At 46.2% G+C, this 18,143-nt stretch overlaps 1 protein-coding gene across 12 annotated transcripts in view; it reads right to left on the reverse strand.

The window, feature by feature from the left end:
• LOC147018401 (solute carrier family 23 member 1-like) overlaps positions 1-18,143 on the reverse strand; it is a 203,798-nt gene that overhangs the window by 25,520 nt on the left and 160,135 nt on the right. For all 12 annotated transcript variants that reach the window (XM_085898009.1, XM_085898010.1, XM_085898007.1 and 9 more), the window contains 2 exons: positions 15,016-15,121; positions 2,998-3,127 (listed from right to left, as the gene is read on the reverse strand). In XM_085898009.1, the coding sequence (XP_085754135.1) occupies positions 2,998-3,127; positions 15,016-15,121 (236 nt within the window). The remainder of the gene's footprint in view (positions 1-2,997; positions 3,128-15,015; positions 15,122-18,143) is intronic.

An 18,143-nucleotide genomic window follows, 5' to 3' on the forward strand; every position in this document is an offset into this window, starting at 1 on the left:
CGGCCCCTCACCAATGCCAGGATTGGCTGGAAAGGACTGCCGCAACTATTTTTGATACTGATTGGCGAAGGGGTGTGGCGCTCTGTGGGGGAAAAGAGAGAGAGAGAGAGAGAGAGAGAGAGAGAGAGAGAGAGAGAGAGAGAGAGAGAGAGAGAGAGAGAGAGAGAGAGAGAGAGAGAGAGAGAGAGAGAGAGAGAGAGAGAGAGAGAGAGAGAGAGAGAGAGAGAGAGAGAGAGAGAGAGAGAGAGAGAGAGAGAGAGAGAGAGAGAGAGAGAGAGAGAGAGAGAGAGAGAGAGAGAGAGAGAGAGAGAGAGAGAGAGAGAGAGAGAGAGAGAGAGAGAGAGAGAGAGAGAGAGAGAGAGAGAGAGAGAGAGAGAGAGAGAGAGAGAGAGAGAGAGAGAGAGAGAGAGAGAGAGAGAGAGAGAGAGAGAGAGAGAGAGAGAGAATATGCCATCACACCAGGTAAGAGCAAGCTCACTCCAATCGCTGTGTGGTTGTGTTCTGAACACCCTTTCTCCCTGGTGTGCTCTGTCTGCTTTGTTCATTCTGCCATCACACCATCCCCGAGCTGGCTGGTGTCCCACAGCAAGCCATCTCACTTACTTGGTTCTTTGTTTCGGTAAATAGTGATTGGCGAAGAAACATTGTGTAACTGCATTTGCTTGAAGTTGTTTTGTGTGATTAACTTGGATGTGGGGACTCATACCGTTTTTGTTAGTCTCGTCCTCATCTCTTATTTCATCAACAGATAATTTATACCTTAAGCAGTCCATCTGCACATAATCTTCTCTCGCCTTGTCATATGAAAATTGGACTGGTTTGAATATTATAACATTGTGTTAATCCTAGTTTTAGCACCAGCATGATATTTGATGATGCTGAAAACCTGTGGGCTGACATTCCACCGAGTCATGAATCAAAATTAATGCTTTCAAATTCCTGTGGTTAAGTTTCAAGTGAAAGCATGAAAAGAAGAGAGTTTATATGAAATAATTCTCTTAAAACCAGTCTTTAGAATAAACACACACTTTGCTGAGGGGCAAGAGAGAGAGAGAGAGAGAGAGAGAGAGAGAGAGAGAGAGAGAGAGAGAGAGAGAGAGAGAGAGAGAGAGAGAGAGAGAGAGAGAGAGAGACACAGAGAGAGAGAGAGAGAGAGAGAGAGAGAGAGAGAGAGAGAGACACAGAGAGAGAGAGAGAGAGAGAGAGAGAGAGAGAGAGAGAGAGAGAGACACAGAGACACACAGAGAGAGAGACACAGAGACACACAGAGAGAGAGAGAGAGAGAGAGAGAGAGAGAGAGAGAGAGACACAGAGAGAGAGAGAGAGACACACAGAGAGAGAGAGACACAGAGAGAGAGAGAGAGAGACACACAGAGAGAGAGAGACACAGAGAGAGAGAGAGAGAGAGAGAGAGAGAGACACAGAGAGAGAGACACACACACACACACACACACACACACACACACACACACACACACACACACACAGAGAGAGAGAGAGAGAGAGAGAGAGAGAGAGAGAGAGAGAGAGAGAGAGAGAGAGAGAGAGAGAGAGAGAGAGAGAGAGAGAGAGAGAGAGAGAGAGAGAGAGAGAGAGAGAGAGAGAGAGAGAGAGAGAGAGAGAGAGAGAGAGAGAGAGAGAGAGAGAGAGAGAGAGAGAGAGAGAGAGAGAGAGAGAGAGAGAGAGAGAGAGAGAGAGAGAGAGAGAGAGAGAGAGAGAGAGAGAGAGAGAGAGAGAGAGAGAGAGAGAGAGAGAGAGAGAGAGAGAGAGAGAGAGAGAGACAGAGAGACAGAGAGACAGAGAGACAGAGAGACAGAGAGAGAGACAGAGACAGAGAGAGAGAGAGAGACGAAGTGAGGGGAGAGGAGAGAGGAGAGAGGAGAGGAGAGGAGAGGAGAGTGAGAGTGGGAGCAAGAAAAAGAAAGGTGAGGGGTGGAGGTGGGGTTAGCAAAGAGAATGATATGTAACGTTTAATGCTCGAACATAAAAACTAAAATTCAGAAAAGCTGCACACACAATGATACAGAGTTGGTAAAGTAATCCACTGGCACATCTGCAAAACTTTGATATCCCAGTTCCAGAGAATTTGTGAGAACATGAACCAAAAGCAATCACTGACAACATGGAAGTACCACTCACGTACGACCTAATGATCCCATCGAGCGTGAACATCAAAAAAAAAAGCATTGCAACCAGATACATGCAAAAAACAAGAGAAGAAGGCATTGCTGATTGAGGTGTTAATACCAATGATTTTGAACTAAACAATGCAGAAATCAAGAAAATAACAAAACAAGAACTCAAGAATGAAGTGAAAAGATCCTGGAAGCTGAAGAATGCCAAAGTTGTACCAGTGATAGCTGGACCTGGACCAAAGGAGCAGTACATTGATATGTCAGAATTATTTCACTACCAGAGACAAGTTTTGATCACTATACAGTGAAAAATAACATTTATTCTGAAAAATGCGCAGGAGCTGCGTGCCTGAACTTTGACCCCGATGTGGACCTCCAAGATGATGAACGAAAATTCTGAAAAAGTATGAGAAATGTTTTTTTTCATGTATTCAAACACATCTGTCCTATCGCCGTTACGTTTTTCAAACTTTCGCAAAAAAAAGGGGGCGTTTGATGCACCCGAAGGGGTAGGGGTCCTTTGTAGTGAATACCGACGGACTGCGGGAACGAGACTGGGACTGAGAAAGGGTGATGCGAGATGAGATGCTTGACGCTGAGACACCGCGCTGCCGTTTCCACAACCAAAGTTCTCGTACAGCCTACAATACCGACTGGTTGGAGAGCTGGTCGTAAGTCCGCACGGTCGTTAAACAGGTAGGTCGTTAAGTGATATGAGGAGTGCCTGATATTACATTGCAAGTTTGAAAAAGTTTATAAAGCAAATATCTGCAGTATACCTTCAAAATACTTTTGGTGTCACCATGGTGAATGCAACAAAATATTGATGAAAGCATGTTGGTAAAAATGGCAAATGACATACCAAACAAGGTACAAAAGAGGGCACCAAGTATTGGGTCAGGTAGAGAGGCAAAGAGGGCACTGAATTTGCCGATAGTTCCAAGTACCAGCATAATGCCAGCACCATACTGCACCACTCGCAGACTGCCGACCTGCAACAATGCAAAAAAAATTACAAACAGGCACAAAAGTATGTGTCAAAGTATGACAAACCATACCTTAGTGATCACAGTAGCACAGATTACTGATAACCAGATACAGTGCCTTCAGAAAGTATCCACACCCCAAGACTTTTGTCACATTTTGTTGTGTTAAAGCCTGAATTTAAAATGGATTAAATTTAAAATATTTTGTCACCAATCTTCACAAAATACCCCATAATGACAAAGTGAAAACATGTTTTTAGAATTTTTTTACAAATCATTTAAAAGCTGAAAAGCTGAAATGTCTTGCATCAATAAGTGTTCAACCCCCTGAGTCAATACATTGTCGAAGCGCCTTTGGCAGCGATTACAGCTTCGAGTCTTCATGGGTATGTCTGTATCAGCTTTGAACATCTGTTTTTGGGGATTTTCTCACATTCTTCCTTGCAGATTTGTTCAAGCTCTGTCAAGTTGTTTGGGGAGTGTCAGTGAACAGCAATCCTCAAGTCTTTCCACAGATTCTCAATGGGAGTCAAGTCTGGGCTTTCGCTAGGCCACTCAAGGACTTTCACGTTCTTGTTCTGAAGCCATTCCAGTGGTGCTTTGGCTGTATGCTTGGGGTCATTGTCCTATTGGAACATAAACCTTCACCGCAGTCGAAGGTCTTTTGCACTCCGAAGCAAGTTCTCCTCAAGGATGTGCCTGTATTCAACGACATTCATTGTTCTGTCTACCCTTGCAAGTCTCCCAGTCCCTGCAGCTGAAAAGCACGATTATGCCACCATGGTTCACAGAAGGGATGGTGTTAGATGGGCGATGAGCTGCTTGGTTTCCGCCAGACGTAGCACTTTGCATTCAGGCCAAAGAGTCAAATTGTCATCTCTTGAGACCACAGAATCAAATGCCTCATGCTCTCAGTCTTCCACGTGCCTTTTTGCAAAATCCAGATGTGTTGTCATGTGCCTTTTTCTCAGGAGTGCTTCCGTCTGGCGACTCTCCGCTAAAGCCGAGATCTGTGAAATGCTGCAGAGACTGTTGTCCTTCCGGCATGTTCTCCCATGTCAGCCAAAGAACTCTGGAGTTCTGTCAGTGCTCATTGGGTTCTTGCTCACCTCCCTGACCAAGGTACTTCTTTTCCCAATTGCTCAGTTTGGTCAGACAGCCAGCTGGAGGAATAGTGGGGCAGATAACAGCAATTTTTGAGAGGAATCGTGCAAATGATACAAGCATCAAATTTGGCACATTTGTTCTCCAGGGGATTCTAATCAAATGTGCCTGATTGGCCATTTGAAAATCCAAGATGGCGGCCATTTTTCAAGATGCCGCCAAGTTAGCCTCCCAAAGTTGACTTTTTGCTTAGAAGTATTTGTAGTTGTCCGATTTGCATGATCTCGGTGTGGATTCCTATGTTTTTAAGCGTGCTGGAGTGGATTTTCCTCTTGTTAAAGCCCCCTGACACACACTTTTTCTGATTGTCATATGAAGCTCAGGCCTTTCTGCAACCGGACCCTGGCTAGTAAATGTTCAAAGTTATGCATACCATGCGAATGTTCCTCCAGCTGCAACTGTCCACATATGCAGCTGCAGAGTGTTGTGCAGGGGAGCCCTGACTGAAAGCACTTGCATCTCCAGTTGCAACCTTTCTTACAGGAACACTTGGTTAGTTCCTGACAGCTGGCTGCAATACGGGGTAGTGTTGTCCAACATATCTGCCACGTCTCTCCTTTCTGTGTCCATCCCCATTCAGCGGGACTGCTCATGTCTGGACTGGAGATGGTTGCCTGGCCCCAGATGATCCCAGCCTGATAGGCCGCACGCTTTGCATGTTCTCTGAGGGGTGCCTGTGTTGGTGGAATTGAGTTGGACGGCCTCTGCTTGTGGGCAAAGAGATCCAGTCTTGCTCCGTCCACACCAGTGGCTGCGCTTTATCTGTTTTACATGAGGACAACGAATCTCTCCAGCCTCTACAGGTCAAGATCACGAATCAATGTTGGATGCTGGCTGAGATTGGTGAATGTTTCAGAAACATCATCAAAGACGTTCCAAGTCTGCCATGCAGTTTTCTTCCCTTTACCGCAGAAAGCAGACACGACGTCACATTCAGTGAATGCATGGAAGTATGGGATCCCTCCAGCTTTCTCAGGCCCGAATGCAGAAACGACCTCATGGACTGGAATCCATCGCACCTTGGCTCCTTGGCCAAAGGCAATCCACATGTTCTCAAGACCTAGTTCCTGTAAGGATGGCAGTACAGATATTGTTATGTCAAGTTCGTCCATGTCATTAGTCTTAATGATAATGGACTTGCTACCATCCGTCGTTGCATCCCTGGCGTGTACAAATATTCGAGTGTCGGCTTCTTCATGACAACATGGAGACACAGCATCCAGTGACTTCCTTGTGTTGCTAATGGCATCTTCTCCTTTTGTGACAATGACTGTGCTTGTCATCTGTGCTTCACACATCTTTTCCGCAAGGAAGTGAAACAGCTCAGTCTTGTTGCTGTCATCTGCAAGAAAGCTTCTCCAGTTACTTGGGGTCTTACTGGTTCCTGTCACTCTTCCTCTGATTCCTTGCCCCCTTTTCGACCTTGCTTCTGACTTCTTGTACACATCAAACACTACGTCCACCCTCTCGTACCTGGCACCATAGGATTCCACCTTTGGGATGATGTCTTCTTTAGCGTAGTCATCAAATATCTTTGAAGTGTGTGGAGGTCGGGCATTGATAAGTGCTGAGCCATCAATGATGACTGCATCTCCCCTTGGTTCTCTGTCTGGGATGTTCACTTGCGATTCAAGAATTTCAGCCAGCTGTGACTTCTGACATGTATGAAGCTTTCCGCTGTCACTGAGAGATGCAGGGTGTGACTGATTCTCATGCTTGAAGAATTCTTGCAAGTCACACTGCCCGTTCTGTTATGAGACGAACAGTCGTGAGAACAGCTGACAGTCGTCTTTCAGGACTTTCTCCTTAGAACTTCCCCCAGCTTGCTCTTGTTTGAAGAAAGAAACAATGTTTTTCTTGATTGGATGATAGAAAGGACATTCACCTTCATTCTGTAGCCCCTCCATGAATGAACGAAACTGCTCGTTGCCCCACTGGTGATGTTTCGCTACCATTTCGGCTCGAGTTGGGTCTGCAATGTTCTTCATGTCTCGTACCAGTAGGTCGGCTGATTCTTCTTGGAATGGGTTGCCCATCTCCTGCATTACTGCAGAGAGTGCTTTCACCTTTTCAAAGAAAGATTTCTGGGCACTTAGTGTCTGCCCATGGCGTCTGCTGTTGTTGGTTGCATCTTTCATACCAGACATGGCCTCGTATCCAGCTACTAGACGACTTACTTCAGCGACCATCCACCTACGAAGTGCTGCCAGCTCTTCTGTCAACCCAATTGCTCCTCCGTCACCTTTGCTGACTGCATTATTTTGCTCGTGGGCTTGATCGATTGCCAGGGCAGAGAATTCGCTTCCAGACTTGTGGATAATGAAGTTCCCTTTGTGAAACTCCCTGGCCACATCTGGATGCTGTTGCTCAAGCGACATCATATCTTGGAGGTGAACTGGGATCCATCGCGCATAGTTGACATTGTTATTCGCAAAGAAGTAAGGCGCCAGTTCTGAAAGTGCTTCACGGTACAGGTTGAAGTCTCCTTCTCTGAATGAGCGGATCAGGGTGAATATGGTGAGCTCCATGTCCAGCACCAGACTCCAGAACTGGAACTGTGGACTCTCTTGCCTCCGTTGTTCACACCAATCTTCAAAGGTTAGATCTGATCTCTTAGACTCTTCAGAGCGGTCGTCATGGTATGCTTCCTTCATCAGTTTGTACAAGCTGCATGCAGTGATCTGGTGTGCTTGTCTTGTCCTCGTGACACTGGATGCAGACAGGAAAGATTCTGCTGTACCAGATGAGGCCACCTTTGCTTCCACAATGGAACTGGTCCAGCCACTGTCCTGTAGTAGTGTTCCTATCGATCTCAGTGCAGCCATTTCGATATGAAGTCCACCAAACATGATAACGAACTTGTCCTCTCCATATTCGGGCCACTGCCATTGTATTTGTTTTGCCAGAGCATACAACGGTTGGTCAGCAGCAATGACAGGTGTCTGCCCTGGGTTCAGGAAAGCCACTACATCGCAGACCTTCTCCATGACATGCTTGATCGTTGCAACAGAGTGAGCCCGGTCTCGCAACAGAGGCATCAGTGCTGAAATGCTCACTTCAAATGCATGGCTCCTTTTCTTTGTTGCATGGTGGGCTGACCATGTGATGCAGACTGCATCAGCCACATCCTCAGTGAGAAACACTTCCTCCAACCAAGAATATTCTTCTTTCAAGTGTACCCAGATTGACTCGGGTGCTGGTAAGGACTGGTTTGCTACTGGAGGTGGATTGGGATTTTTCGTAATGTATGCTGGTCGAACATTGGTGAATGCTTCTGGAACTTTCTTCACCTTCATTTTTGACTCGAGTTTGAGTAGCTCACGTTCATCGCCAGCATTTTCAGTGCTTGGATGTTGGAAAATGGACACACTTGTGCCATGGAAGGATGTTTGAGCTGTGGTCACAGTCGGATTATGATCTATGTTGTCCACTGCTGCAGTTGTGAACAACTGCTTTCTCAAGACTGGGGGACAGATGACTCCATCTTCCACATACCGTGCAACAACTGCTTCTCCTAACTGGGCTAAGACTTCTAGGACTCTGTCGTATCATGTGCTGAGCCCATTCTCATGGAGCATGTCAATGAGTTGTCTCTTCCTCATCTTGGCAAACACATACAGGCCAACGTGGACTGCAAAAGGTGTCTCACGGTCCTTGGAATGCCTGTGAACATCCGTTCCTGCCTTGTACTTGGCAAAGCAGTTGTACTGCAGGAGCTGTGATATAGAAAGGTCAGATTTCGATGTTCCATGCTGGAGTTGGGACTTGATGTCTGCGCCATGTTCGACCATGCATACAAAATGCAGAGGTGATGGTGGTACAGCCTGTTCTAGGTCGTGTCGTGAAACGTGCTGCTGAAATGCGACTTTTGATGGAGCATGTCTCGGCTTATTATACCCAGCAGCTTTGGCGAGATGGATCGCTTCACTGTACTTGGATGCTTGTGTGAGGATTGAGCCTACATCATTCTCAAAAGCCAGCAGAACATCACGTCCTTGGCGATGAGCTTGCAGCTTGGGGTTGTGAAAAAGCAGCTGGTCCTTAAGTCGAGTAGGATGAACATCAGACGATTCAACACCAAGCTGCTCCAGCCTCTGCTTGTTAAGCATGGTCATATCAGCAAGCCTGAAAATGGGTGGATCTGTACTATCACTGGCAGTTTTCATCTCACTAATGTAGGTGACCAGTTCGGAGAAAGCAATTGGATATGCTCCCTTCCAGTGCTCCTGTGCTTTCTCTTGCTCGACAACCTGTTTCTCGACAACGACTGGTCCGATCTAATTGAAACTTGCCAGGTATATTGCTGGAGCCCTGTGGATGTGCCTTTTCAAGGTTTGATATTAATTGGACAAGTGCTTCCCAAGTTATGGCCATTTATTTACCAACCAATGAAAGGACACGTTGCTGTGTAGGCGTGGCTGCATAGGCCGGTGCACGGGTGGCCGACGATGACGTCACGTGCCGTGCCGTGCCGGTTACGATGGGGATTGGTGCCTTAGTTACCGTGGCATAAGAGTGGCAATGGTCAATGGCAGCGAATGTCATGGCAAGCAAAGACAGGAGGTAAACTTGATTTTAATTAACTCTGTGTGTGTAAGTATCACAGCAGTTGTTACTTCAATGCAAGTGATAATTCGTGGAATGCATGTGAACATTCCGTACTGGCACACACCATTTCCGGATAGTGATAACGATGTATTCTAATAATTTCTCGATTTCTTACGCGCATTTATAGATAAACACAATGGCCTAATCCAGTCGTCGTTTACGAGAGCGAAGGAACAGCTTGTGTGGTTGTTGTTTCTGGTTCGCGGTTTGAAAGTTTTTTTTTAATTTCATTTTTTTTGCACATATGGCCATGCACGTATGGGCACGTACTAGTGTATATTGGTTCACGAGTCAGTAAGTGACCACTATATTCGTTATGGGTGTGTGTGTTTCTGTCTGTCTGTCTCTGTCCCTAGCATAGCTCCGTGGGTTTTGATCCGATCCTGATAAAATTTGGGTGGGAGGTTTATATCATGATCGAGTTGTGTATTCCTGAGAATGGGCGTGGTGCGCCCATTATGGGTGGAGCAACGCCCAAAAAACATGTTTTTATGGGGTAGCCGATTTCAAGTTACATCTTCTCTGAGGGGGTTTGTCGAATCTGGTAGGGGTTTCGGTATTTGGTTAGCCCAATGGCAACTGCATAGCCCCACGGAGCTCGATTTCTCATTTTCATCCCAAGGTCAAGGTCACAAGGTCACAAACTTCTAAAATTGCAAATTTTGACATAAAAATCATTCGACCGCCCAAACTTTGAGAGCTTGGATGACAATATTTTTTATGCATAACCTTGAGGTCATTCCCCACCGAAAGTCTTGAAACCATTTTGCTTCATCTCGAACACCTTGCCCGTGGTGCCCCCTTCAAGTTTGTTTTTACGCTGATTTCATCAAAGTATGGATAATCCGAGGAGTGCGAAATGCCGTATAGCCTATATGACGTTGTATTGTTGCTGGAATGTTCCAGAGGAAGTTTTGCACCAAAGGTCATAATCCTTGACCTTCGACCTTTAAAGTTCACAAAGGTCAAATTTTCAAAGTTGTGGGAATAAAACCGGGTTTTCGACCTTCGACGAACTAACTCCAATAAGCTAAAGCACGAGTGTTTCCCGTTTCCTTATTTTAATGTCCACAACATTGTTTTGTGACCTTGAAAGGTTATGCAAAGGTCAAATTTTGAAAGTTGTTGAACGAAACCGGGTTTTCGACATTTTGCAGCTAATAACCCGTCACTCGTACCACATCATGTTGATCATTTTTATAACTTGGTCAAAAATTATCACATTGTCTCATCCTTGACTTCTGAAACAATCTACATTGTCAAATACCGCTCGTGAACCATTGCAGTCCCCAGACTTGTATATGTCTACATTTAAATATGTATATGTTTCCAGATATATATATATATATATATATATATATATATACATATATATATACATATATATATATATATATATATATATATATATATTGGTTCACGAGTCAGTAAGTGACCACTATATTCGTTATGGGTGTGTGTCTGTCTGTCTGTCTGTCTGTCTGTCTGTCCTGAGCATAGCTCCGTGGGTTTTGATCCGATCCTGATAAAATTTGGGTGGGAGGTTTATATCATGATGTAGTTGTGTTTTCCTGAGAATAGGTGTGCTGTGCCCATTATGGGCGGAGCCACGCCCAAAAAACATGTGTTTTAAGGGGGGTAGCCGATTTCAAGTTACATCTTCTCCGAGGGGGTTTGTCAAATCTGGCAGGAGTTTCGGTACTTGCTTAGCCCAATGGCAACTGCATAGCCCCACGGAGCTCGATGTTTCATTTTCGTCCCAAGGTCAAGGTCACAAGGTCACGAACTTAGAAAATGTCAAAAAATCTATAAGCTGGGCATCGAGCTCCTAGGGTTTTCAACCGTTTTTGAATGAAAGTTGGTATGCAAGTAGTGCTCTTCGAGTACTACAACTTTCATCATTTACATATTTCCCGATTCCCGCAAGTTTGCCCGTGGCGTCCCCTCGAAGGTCAAAAAATAAAAAAGGCGAACCGTGTGCATTGCTCTTGAACCACTGCCGTCTCCAGATGTGTGTGTGTGTGTGTGTGTGTGTGTGTGTGTGTGTGTGTGTGTGTGTGTGTGTGTGTGTGTGTGTGTGTGTGTGTGTGTGTGTGTGTGTGTGTGTGTGTGTGTGTGTGTGTGTGTGTGTGTGTGTGTGTATATTGTTGTGGTTGAGGAAATTCGCAAACCACCATTCAGGTCATGTAGGTGAGATATCTCTGTAAGTACATGTGTAGTTAGCCCCAAACCCGTTGTTTAGAGGGAATAAATGTGATTCATTTGGGCTGCGACCCTTTAAGATAGCCGTTTTTCTGTTCTATCTTTATTTTGAACCAACCACGTCTCAACCTCCATCACACAACCACCACCAACCGCAACGCCGCTTCACAACAACAACAACAACAACAACAACAACAACGCCAACAGCCACGACCTTTACCTTCACAACTCGCTCTCGCAAACATCGCATTACCACCATTCCAAGCGTCGCCATGGCCATAAACCACCACAATTAACCCTCCACCACCCTAACCTCTTCTCCTTCTGCGGCCATTCCCGCACCACTTGTGAACGCCGAGCGTCAGGCTGTCCTGGCCTCGTGTGGGACGCGCGCTGAGCCGCGGGTGCAAAAAGCGGCCTTTCCGAGGGGAAGTCGGATCAGGAATGATACACGCCCACTTCCGATCCGTTCAATCATTAAGCACGGGGCGATTTGGCCCTGCCTCCAGGCGCGTCGGAGGAGAATCGATATATGCAAATTCGAGGATCAGGGGAGGTTCACGCCCACTTTTCCTCCGTCCAATGGGCAAGCGTGGCTCCGCCCCCAAGCTCATCCTGATCTGGAAATTTGCATATGGATTCTCCTGCTGTACTAGAAAGCGCCGAGCGCGAGGCGAATTCAGTCAGTTTTTCTGTTTTGGGCTCGGGCGAGTTGGAGAGGTGTGGCGGCGGCGGAGTGTGGCAGCAGTTGAGTTTTGGGTCGGAAGCAGTTGGAGGCAGTCGCAGTTTTGGGCTCGGGCGAGTTGGAGAGGTGTGGCGGCGGCAGAGTGTGGCAGCAGCAGTCAAGACGGGTCTGGAGGAGAGTCGGTCTGTCGGGGTTCGGAGTCTGTCGGGGAGCTGCAGAGAGGGGAAGCCGGGAACGCGGTCGAGGTCGCAGTGGAGTTGCTCGTCGCGGGACCCAAGCAAGCCAGCTATCCTCTTTCCCCAGAGCATCAACAACCCCCCCTGTTTCCCCCCATGCTGAGATAGTGCGAAAAGGGGGCCCCGTTCCCACCCCATTCCAAGCAGTGCCAACGAAACCCGCGGAGGAGCATGGAGTCGGGGCACCGCCGCCATTTTGCGGCTCATCACAAGACGGGTAGGCTCCACGCGGTCTCGCGCCCACAGACCACGTCTGCCCCCTTGTATTCGAGGGTGGCCCTTTTCTTTTGATTTTGAGTATATGTGTTGTCGGCGCCGTCTGTAAAGTAAAACTGTGTAAGTGTTGCCGTGTGCTCGCATAGTCGGTAGTAGATCTGCATTGTTGTGTTTCTTTTGTTGCAATTGCTTCTGGTACATAATTGTTGTAATTGTATATGTGTGCTTTCCGTGTGCGGCGGAATAAATGTGCCTCATGTTGAACTGTTTTTCCCGTTTCGCTTCGTCTTTTCTTTAATTGAATCTCCATCTTACTTCACGTAAAGGGTTGGTAGTGGGCTAAATACGCCCGATGATTAATCGGAACCGTCGAGGTTGACGATAACACCGCTCGGTTATCCCGATAGTATGGAACGGGTCGCTTAAAGTGGCCCGTGTCCGAAGTCGACCTGCGGCGAGGTGCGATCGCCCGGTCTACCCTCCGTGTGGGTACTTCGGTAGGTCGAATTTGGCGAACAACCCTATCCCACACGGGGGGCCGATTGGCACGATCGTGGTGAGGCCGAAAGGCCCACCCGTGAATAGTTCCCGGCGTTAGTCCGAGAGGGTCACGACGGAATTGTCCGTCCGGTGGGCGACGTGCCGCGATTCGAGTTACGTGGCCGCTCGCACGCCGGCGGCCGCCAATTCGCAACAATATATATATATATATATATATATATATATATATATATATATATATATATATATATATATATATATATATATATATATATATATATATATATATAAACTTATTTTTAAAGAAGAAGAAGGTGCTTCCAAACAAAAGTAATAACACGATCGACTCCACTAATTTGAGCAAAAAAGCAAGAGCAGACCCATTCTCAGGGAAACGTTTCACCGGCTTCACAGCCGGCTTCATCAGGCACAATAGACCCCAGGCCTCGGCACGTATCCGTTTTTTTATTTTTAAAGACCACTCATTTCCAGTCACGTGCTGGTGCTCGAGGTCAAATGGAGTGGTGCATTTTATTTTGCAAAATGTAAAAAACAAATGTCAAATCACATCATTAAAGGGGTGCTCTGCTCTTTTTTGTTTTATTTACAAGTGATCTGGTGTTGTATGTGTGTGGGTGAACACATGTGTGCACTTGTGTTTTCGGGGCACAAACATGGCTGGTTTTGTGTGCGGATTGGGCATGATGAGGTGTTGGTCATGTGGGTGTTGAGGTTCTCGTTGGGTTTTGTGAACATGGGGATGTGGTGTTTGGGATTGGGTGTTTGTTGTTTGCACCATCCAGTTTTCACCATTTGCATGAGAGGCGAGTATTGTGTGGGTATGTCCACCGTCTCCCCAGTTTGGCCACCCTCCCGGCTCTTCACGTGCCACACTTCCAAAATCAACCTGTCGTTTGTTGGATGTTGTGTCTGAGGCACGGGTCCCATCAAAGTCAAATTTATGGCCAGATTGCAGGCAATGATGTGCTATGGCTGACTGGGTCACATTTCCAAGCCTAATTGATCTATCATGTTCATGTAATCGTTGTTTCAAATTCCTTCCAGTCTCACCAATGTAGAATTGGTTACAGTCTTTGCATGATGAATGGTAAAACTACTCCAGATTTATCACCGGTTGGTATTGGGTCCTTTAATTTTGAGATGACATTACGGATGGTGCGTAAAGGCTTGTAGGCTACGCCAATCCGTGCACCACGTACTCGCTAGCCAAATCTTTCTGAAAAGCCTGGGTAGTATGGCAGTACACAGTGCCCAAGTGTGTCTGGCTCCTTCAGTTCTGTCCTTTTTGGTTCTTCCAATGTGGGGAGTATCCCCTTGTTGTACCCATTTTCAGCAGAACTCCTCGAACTAATCTGATTTCTTTAATTGCCTCGGTTTTGGAAGATGACAGCGTCCATGCCCAAGTTGCTAAGGTCCGTGCTACACTGCGTTTGTGGGAGAGTGAGTTTCAGGAGTTAAAATCCACTACTCTGCTGTTGTGGGTTGGTTTCCTGCAAACCAAAATCTTTAGGGAGCCATCAGGCTTACGGTAAACCTCCACATCCAAAAAAGCCAATTTGCTTTCTTTTTCAATTTCCATTGTGAAGTTAATGCTGGGGAACACCCGGCCAAGTTGTACCAGTAGGTGGTCTACCCTGTTTGTACGCACAATGACGAAGGTGTCAGCTACTTATCTGTTCCAGTACCATGGGAGCCAATTCTCATAACACTTAAACATCCTTTGTTTGAGTTCCTCCATCACCAAATTAGCGACAACAGAGACCGGTGAACCCATAGCTGTGCCAAATATTTGTCGGTAGTGTGCACCGTCATAGATGAAGGTCGTGCTGTTCAGACACATCTCTAGCAAGCTCGCAATACTTAAATCGCAATATATGCTCAAATTAGCAGAGTCGATCTCATTTATACTCTTGGATTGAAGCACCTTCTTCTTTAAAAAATGTATAATCCCACCCGCCACAATCTTATACATACATGTACGTGTATGTGTATGTGTATGTGCATGTGGATGTGTCCCTTACTTTTAGCCTCTTCAATCTCCCTTTAGCCTCCCTTTTTTAGCCTCTGACAGAGCGCGCACGCACGCTCTGTCACCCCCCAAAAAATAAAAACAACATGCAGACAACAGCATTAATAAAAAGCCATTTCCCAATAAACATCGGAACATAAAAGTAATTGTACCACTGAAAACACCTGTATTAAGACATTTTATTTAAGTACAGAATGCCCCGATGACGTCGATGAAACCAAAGAAAACACACCTTTGTTAATCCAAGAACACCGATATTGGGGCTTGAAGACGTTGACCCATTTCCTGTGCCAAATAGGCCAGTGATGATGCATGACAAACCTTCCATGAAGATCCCTCTGTCAAATCAGGAAGAAAAACAAAGAAACAACAAACACATGTACACAGTTTAACATAGTAAATCAACAACGTATTGTTATGTTGGGGGGGGTGGTGGGAGGTGTAGAAATTATGAATGTAACAGACAGCTTCGTGTAGCATGGACCATGTTTGGATTTAGACGAGGATTTTGTGCATAAAGTAGGATCACGCTAGGTTAAGACAGTCTTGTTTAATGTGCGTTTTAAGAAGGTGATGCTTCATGTAATAACAATGGAAGACAAAATCGAACTTTTTTCTCTCTCATCAAAGATGTAAACACACTTTTCGACACCATTTCAAATCTGTTTTTGGTTTTCCTCGAGTAAGCACATGTAGTTTGGTTTTATTAATTTTTTTTTTTTTGAAAGGCTATTGCCGTATAAGGTCAAATTTGAAAGGTTATTGCCCTCTAATCTAAGGCAATAACCTTTCAGCCTTGACCGGTCTCATCACGAAAACTAGACATGTGAGAGGAAAACCAAAACTAGATAGGAACAAGAAAAAGAGCAATCGGAGATTGCAGACCCTCACCAGGACCGCTATTGCGTGGCACTTGTGTACTCGTGTGTTATGTAATTAATAACGACATAATTAAAACTGCCACTTTATAACTGCTGGCAGTGATGACGGTCCCAAAACATCTTGCTTTGATGCAACCCCGCTTTGATTGGACACCTGACCCTGACACATGAGGTTTTTCATTATTATTCAATTGAACTTAGAATGGGATTAAATTCAATTCAATTCAAATCAATTGGAAGACTAAATAGGTACAGTCCTGCAATGGAGTAATCAGAAGGAACCCAAACAAGCAAAAAATCAAAGATCAAGTCATCAGGAGTAACCTGGATAGGATTCACATTTCAGCTGCGACTCCTCTACCCTCAAACCCATCCAAGCACAGCCAAATGAGCCTCACAGCAAAAAAGGGAAAAACTTAAATTAAAAAGAACACATATGAAAAAAAATTGTTTCAGCTTAATGCCAAAACTCAGTGTTTGCAGCTAAATCTTGTGGCCAAAACCCATCGCTTTCTCAATCCACCTGACCCAGTCGCACCCAACTGTCCCTGGACTCTGTGTCCTTTTCTCCTGACAAGGTGGAGAGCTTGCTGTCAAACCTCGACTCAGATTCTGCAACCGGTCCAGACGGCATCAGCCCACGTGTCCTAAAAACCTGCTCTTCTGCTCTTACTCACCCAATCTCTGTTCTATTCACCCTCTCATTTGCTCAAGGTCATCTGCCATCTGCTTGGAAATGAGAAAACATTACTGCCCTGCATAAAAAGGTGCAAAAACAGATCCCTGAAACGACAGACCAATCACCCTTCTCCCAATCATCAGCAAGGTGATGGAATCCATCATTGCTTCAGACATTAAATCCTTCCTCTTCTCCAATGGCTTGATTTCCGATCATCTATTTGGTTTCAGACGAGGTCACTCTACCCTGGATATGTTGCTTCTGCTCTCCCAACAACAGATGGAGGTCCTCAATGCCAGACAGGAAATCCAAGCCGTATCCCTGGACATATCACGTGCTTTTGACACGGTCTGGCACCCTGCCCTGCTCACCAAACTCTTCCTATGGTACTCAACGCCATCTCCACTCATGGCTCGCAGACTTCCTCTCGTGTCGCAGTCACCGTGTGGCCCTAAATGGAGTTTTCATCCCCTCTTCCTGTTCAGGCTGGAGTTCCTCAAGGTAGCGTTCTGGGACCTGTTCTTTTTCAGGTTTTCATCAATGATCTCTCCGACTCTGGAAAATCCTCGATATCTCTTTGCTGATGACTCCACCCTCCGCCGTACCATTGGTCATCCCTCAGACCGGCAAGCAGCAGCTTCTTCGCTCACTGCAGACCTGGATAAAATCACAAACTGGTCCAACACGTGGAACATGTCTTTAAATCCAGACAAATCTCACACTCTCACTATGTCTCGCCAAAAGGACCGTTTAGAACCCCCCCCCCCCATCTACTTTCTCAACAATCCTCTGGAAGAAGTCCTTTCTTTCAATCTTCTGGGTCTCACTCTCTGCCATGACTTTTCCTGGGAAAGCCACATTTGAAACCTCGCCTCCAAAGCCAGTCGACGACTGGGAGTCCTCCATCGTGCAAAGTCCTTCCTCGGCCCACCTGAGCTCCTGACCACATACAAAGCTTTCGTCCACAGCCTGATGGAGTACTGCTCTCCCCTCTGGGCTAGTGCTCCTGCCTCCCACCTTTCTCGGCTTCACGCTGTGGAAACCAAGGCATTTTGGATCATTGGCATCTCCCACAATGAGGCTGCGTCTTTGGGCCTCTTACACTCTCACCGCAGGCTGGTCAGTGGTCTTTGTCTTCTGCCGTCTCCTCTCCAGCCTCGCCCCCCCTCCCCCGTTCTCTCTGCGATTTGTCCCCACCACATTTCCGCAGGCCGGTCAAGGCCCACCAGCCACCCCCTTCTGGTAAGACTTCCAAAATCATGAATCACTACTCACCTTCACTCTTTCATTCCTCTTTTTCCCCGCCTTTGGAATAAATTCCCTCACTCTGTTCAATCCCATTCTTCCCTCCAGGCCTTCAAAACAGCTGTTCACCACCACCTCTCATCATCCCCCCATCCAAATCCTCGATCTTTTCTTCCGCCGATAATCCACCCAAGCCCACCTCCTTCAAATTCCCTGCTTTCTTTCCTGAAAGTCCCTGTAATGTCCATCTTGTATTCCCCATGTTCCCCACCACATCCCTATCACTTCCACAGATCTCCTAATGTCTCTGTTCCCCACTGTTTTGTCCTTCCCACTCCCACCCCTCTTGTCTCATGCCCCCCTTGCTGTGTGTTGTGTGATGGCTCTCACATGAGCCTAGACAAGGTATCCCCAAAAAATTTTTTCTTTTGAATAATTCTGGCTGCCAGACCATGTGTCCGATCAAGTTGAAATCTCAAACCTCCATTGCCCATCACGAGGAGATCATAAATGTGAAGTTTCACGTCCATTGATTTAGCGGTTCCAGAGAAAACA

This window comes from Eptatretus burgeri, chromosome 10 (assembly GCF_056783735.1).
Source record: "Eptatretus burgeri isolate ZD-2024b chromosome 10, Ebu_testis_v1, whole genome shotgun sequence".
Lineage (NCBI taxonomy): Eukaryota > Metazoa > Chordata > Myxini > Myxiniformes > Myxinidae > Eptatretus > Eptatretus burgeri.